This window comes from Antedon mediterranea, chromosome 1 (genome assembly GCF_964355755.1).
Source record: "Antedon mediterranea chromosome 1, ecAntMedi1.1, whole genome shotgun sequence".
Lineage (NCBI taxonomy): Eukaryota > Metazoa > Echinodermata > Crinoidea > Comatulida > Antedonidae > Antedon > Antedon mediterranea.
Window position 1 is genome coordinate 35384877 of NC_092670.1, and position 3744 is coordinate 35388620.

The window sequence follows — 3744 nt, forward strand, 5'->3', positions numbered from 1 at the left end:
AAGACCACAAATACAGAATTGGGGCAAGTCTACGTTATGGTAGCTTCCGCGACAACCCCAGTTGGGCACGAGTCGCGAAATCATGACGCCGGACGGTTTGGAAGACCTATATATTCGTTACATTGTGTTACTTCTGTTTAGTGTTTTGTCGTTAAATGTTAAATTGTAAAGTACTTAATATTATTTCTGTACTGAACAGTTCACTTATGCACAGAACAAGAAGACACCACCATCACCACCCAGGCCTAAATCTGACCTCTGGCCCATATTTTAGAACCACTACTCATCATGGTAATGTACGCATGCATTCACCACACTAATGCATGCACGTAGTTATCACACCTTTGTATAATCCCTTTCCAAAATGACTCAATACATTAAAGCTGACCGTGTATTGTAAAAGAAAACAAGTTTGATAAGCACAAGCGGCAATATTAGCCAATTACAATATCAAAAAGCAGAGCTCATTGGAAGGATCACACCTGACTACTTTTGTGACACTAAATAAGCTCAATCCACCAATTTAAACGCTACACTTGGGAAAGGTTGGAACTTAATTTAATGCAAACTTTTAATGTCAACATGACAGAAAATTCAGTTAATTTTGCCGCCTGAATCTTTGAAGTGCAGCGCAAGTCATTCGACCAATTATAGGGAATGGATTATTAGACTTGTCACTTCTCTCCCAACTCGCGTTGTACTTAGGTCCTTGAATTGCCAGAGCCATATATTGAAAGAGTTACGGTACATATCGGTGTATATAAATAAGAAATATTTCTTACAAAAAAACGCCGCTTGACATTTTAAAATTATTCATTATTCTTTCTTAAGATATATTAATAATTCAGACAAAATATGTTTTTGTTACCATGGAAACGTGTAACAAAATAAAAATATGTTGGTTAATCGCAAAAATACACAAAATCTAACATAGCTATTTAATTATAAATCACATCATGCCTATTTTGATGGGTGTTAGTAATCTGGTTGTATTTCATTGAATAATTGATATTTCTGCTAATTTTCAACAGCATTTAAAAGAAGACATGTGTACCTTTCCAACAATGTATTATTTTCCAACAAATGATATTCTACTAATTAAAAAATAGCATTTAAAAATCGATGGTCAATTTTGAACTTTAATGTGCTGTGTGTGTGTGACCTCAACCTGTAGGCATGCGACTGAGAGAGACTGAGAAAATTCTTCCACAGTCTGTTGATTCGCGTCAACCAATCAAAAGCCGAGAACCAAAAATCGTTCAACCGTGAGCCCTCATAGACTCTCTTTTCCCAGACGTTTTTTAGTTCCAGCTGGGACCTATAAATTATAGTCGAGTTTACAAATTCCCAAAACTGTCGGCCTTAGAACTATAGCTACCGTGATGATAAAGTTTCTTAATGAGTATGTCCTCTTGGGACATTACTGGCTGAAGCCGCGGCGCGAAAAATGAAAATAGAATTTTGCACTTGCAACTAATTTGCCGCCTTAAGACGCAAATTAAGTTCGGTTTCTAATTTGGCAGTGGAACCTAATTTGGCGTGACACCGGCCATCCGATTAATAATAATTATAAAATATTTAATTTAATATCAAAACAATCCATTTGTTCAAAGGTTTTTGTTAAAATAATTCTTTCAATAAGGCTTCCTTGCGTAAGCACGGTTGTGGTCGTACGTACGCGTGTGAACCTTTCAGTTACATAGCTAGTGTCAACCAGGCTTTAATGTACATTACAAGAAAGTATTGATTTTCTACTTAGTAAACGAACCTTACCTTTATTCTTGTAAACTCCTCCAACACAGACTATACGCTATCATTAATCGTGAATCGTTTGTTTATCGACTCAACTGTTTCATAATGGATCCCTCGGTAGTAAATAATGTTTATGCCAAGTACGTTTTCTTTTAAATACGCTAAGCCTATTTAGTAAAACACAACATGTATTAAGTTAATTCTATGATCGGAGGAGTACTTTCTAGGCCTACTAGGTGCACCCTGAGGAGAAGAGTCCAATGAGCATAATGAACATTTCGACCCTCACTGTATCGTTCAGTAGAAGTGGTGTTTACTAGCTAGGCCTACTAGGTGCACCCTGAGGAGAAGAGTCCAATGAGCATAATGAACATTTCGACCCTCACTGTATCGTTCAGTAGAAGTGGTGTTTACTAGCTAGGCTACTTAATATAGAACCTCCATTGCATTTCACCGTTTTTGTTAACAAAATAAAAACAATTCACTGCCTTGTAGTATTGTTATGAAAGTATAGAGCATTTTTGTGTTTGAATTTATACTGATTAGCATGTGTATGTCGTAACTGCATTTTGACTGACGTGTAACCGCCTATATTGTATTGTAATAACAGAATTGTGTTCTCTTCCCTATTAAAACCTTTTATTAAATGTAATGCATTTTTGTTTATCTGTTTGCCTTGTTTATATATAATGTTTCGTGTAATCAAATATTAAAAGTGATGAATTATACTAACTAATATTTTACTAATATTTAATATTATTAATGCAACAATGAATGATATGCTTGTTGGTATCGATTGATTGATTGATTGATTGATTTATCGATTCTATTTTGTATTGTATATTTTTTGTGTAAAGTTCCATGGCGTGCGCGTAAACCAAATTAATATCAATCATTCGCGCGTGCAACTTTTGTAAATCTGTGTTGTGTCATTGACGATAAGATAAATGTTAATATTAAGTGACCGTATTTTTTTATCATTACATCGTTTCAAGAAACAAATTGATTTGCAACGTCTTGCTTTGTAATGTAGGTCATTATATATAGGACGACTAAAATTGACCGGAAATAAAATTTAAACTTAAGAAAATAGATATCCAATTTAAATTATATGGATGTTTATTATTCTTAGTATTAACTTATGTTATGTTAGAAAATATCTACAACTTACAAGGCTACCCCATATTATGTCTTATGATAATTCAATACAATATATCAACATCATATAGTATAGTAATAACCATTGTTATAATCCAGCATGATCGTCATACCATGCCATAATATATCTAACATAATATTATCAGTAATCTTATATCATGATAACCCCCAGTTGTTTTATTTAAAACCATTATAGTTAATAGAAATCATGCTTATCAATAACCATTAACATTTGTATATAACATATAGTATAGTAATAACCATTGTTATAATCCAGCATGATCGTCATACCATGCCATAATATATCTAACATAATATTATCAGTAATCTTATATCATGATAACCACCAGTTGTTTTAATTAAAACCATTATAGTTAATAGAAATCATGCTTCAATAACCATTAACATTTTTATAGTATGTTTGTCTATTATGTAACTTGCCTAATCATCATTAATATTATCGTTTTTTAACACGATTTTAATCTCTTCTATTCACAAAATACATTTAGGCCTACAGTTTGGAAATATTTTATATTGTTTTCTTTCATAGTGAATTCATCATCATTATCATTACATCATTACTATAACAATAATCATCACCGTCATTGTAGCGTCATCGACATCAACTTTTCCACAATCTTGTTATGAATATTTTCAATACAATCAACACAGATGTTAATATCATCATCCTGATCAATTAACCGGTTTTAATTTAAGAGGCTATTTCATTTTATAATGAATTCGAATATTCATCAACAGTATAATCTTATGAATAATTATTCTTATTTATCCATATAATTATTATTATTTTGATTATTACTTTTAATGTTATAG

General features: G+C 32.2%; 1 protein-coding gene across 4 annotated transcripts in view; it reads left to right on the top strand.

Moving 5' to 3' along the window:
• LOC140044030 (PDF receptor-like) overlaps nucleotides 1-3744 on the top strand; it is an 82181-nt gene that overhangs the window by 76291 nt on the left and 2146 nt on the right. Inside the window, exon 15 of one of the 4 annotated variants that reach the window (XM_072088654.1) lies at nucleotides 200-291. The exons of the other annotated variants lie outside the window; for them this stretch is intronic. Within the exon in view, the coding sequence (XP_071944755.1) occupies nucleotides 200-274 (75 nt within the window). The 3' untranslated portion in view covers nucleotides 275-291. The remainder of the gene's footprint in view (nucleotides 1-199; nucleotides 292-3744) is intronic. 4 annotated transcript variants of the gene reach the window in all.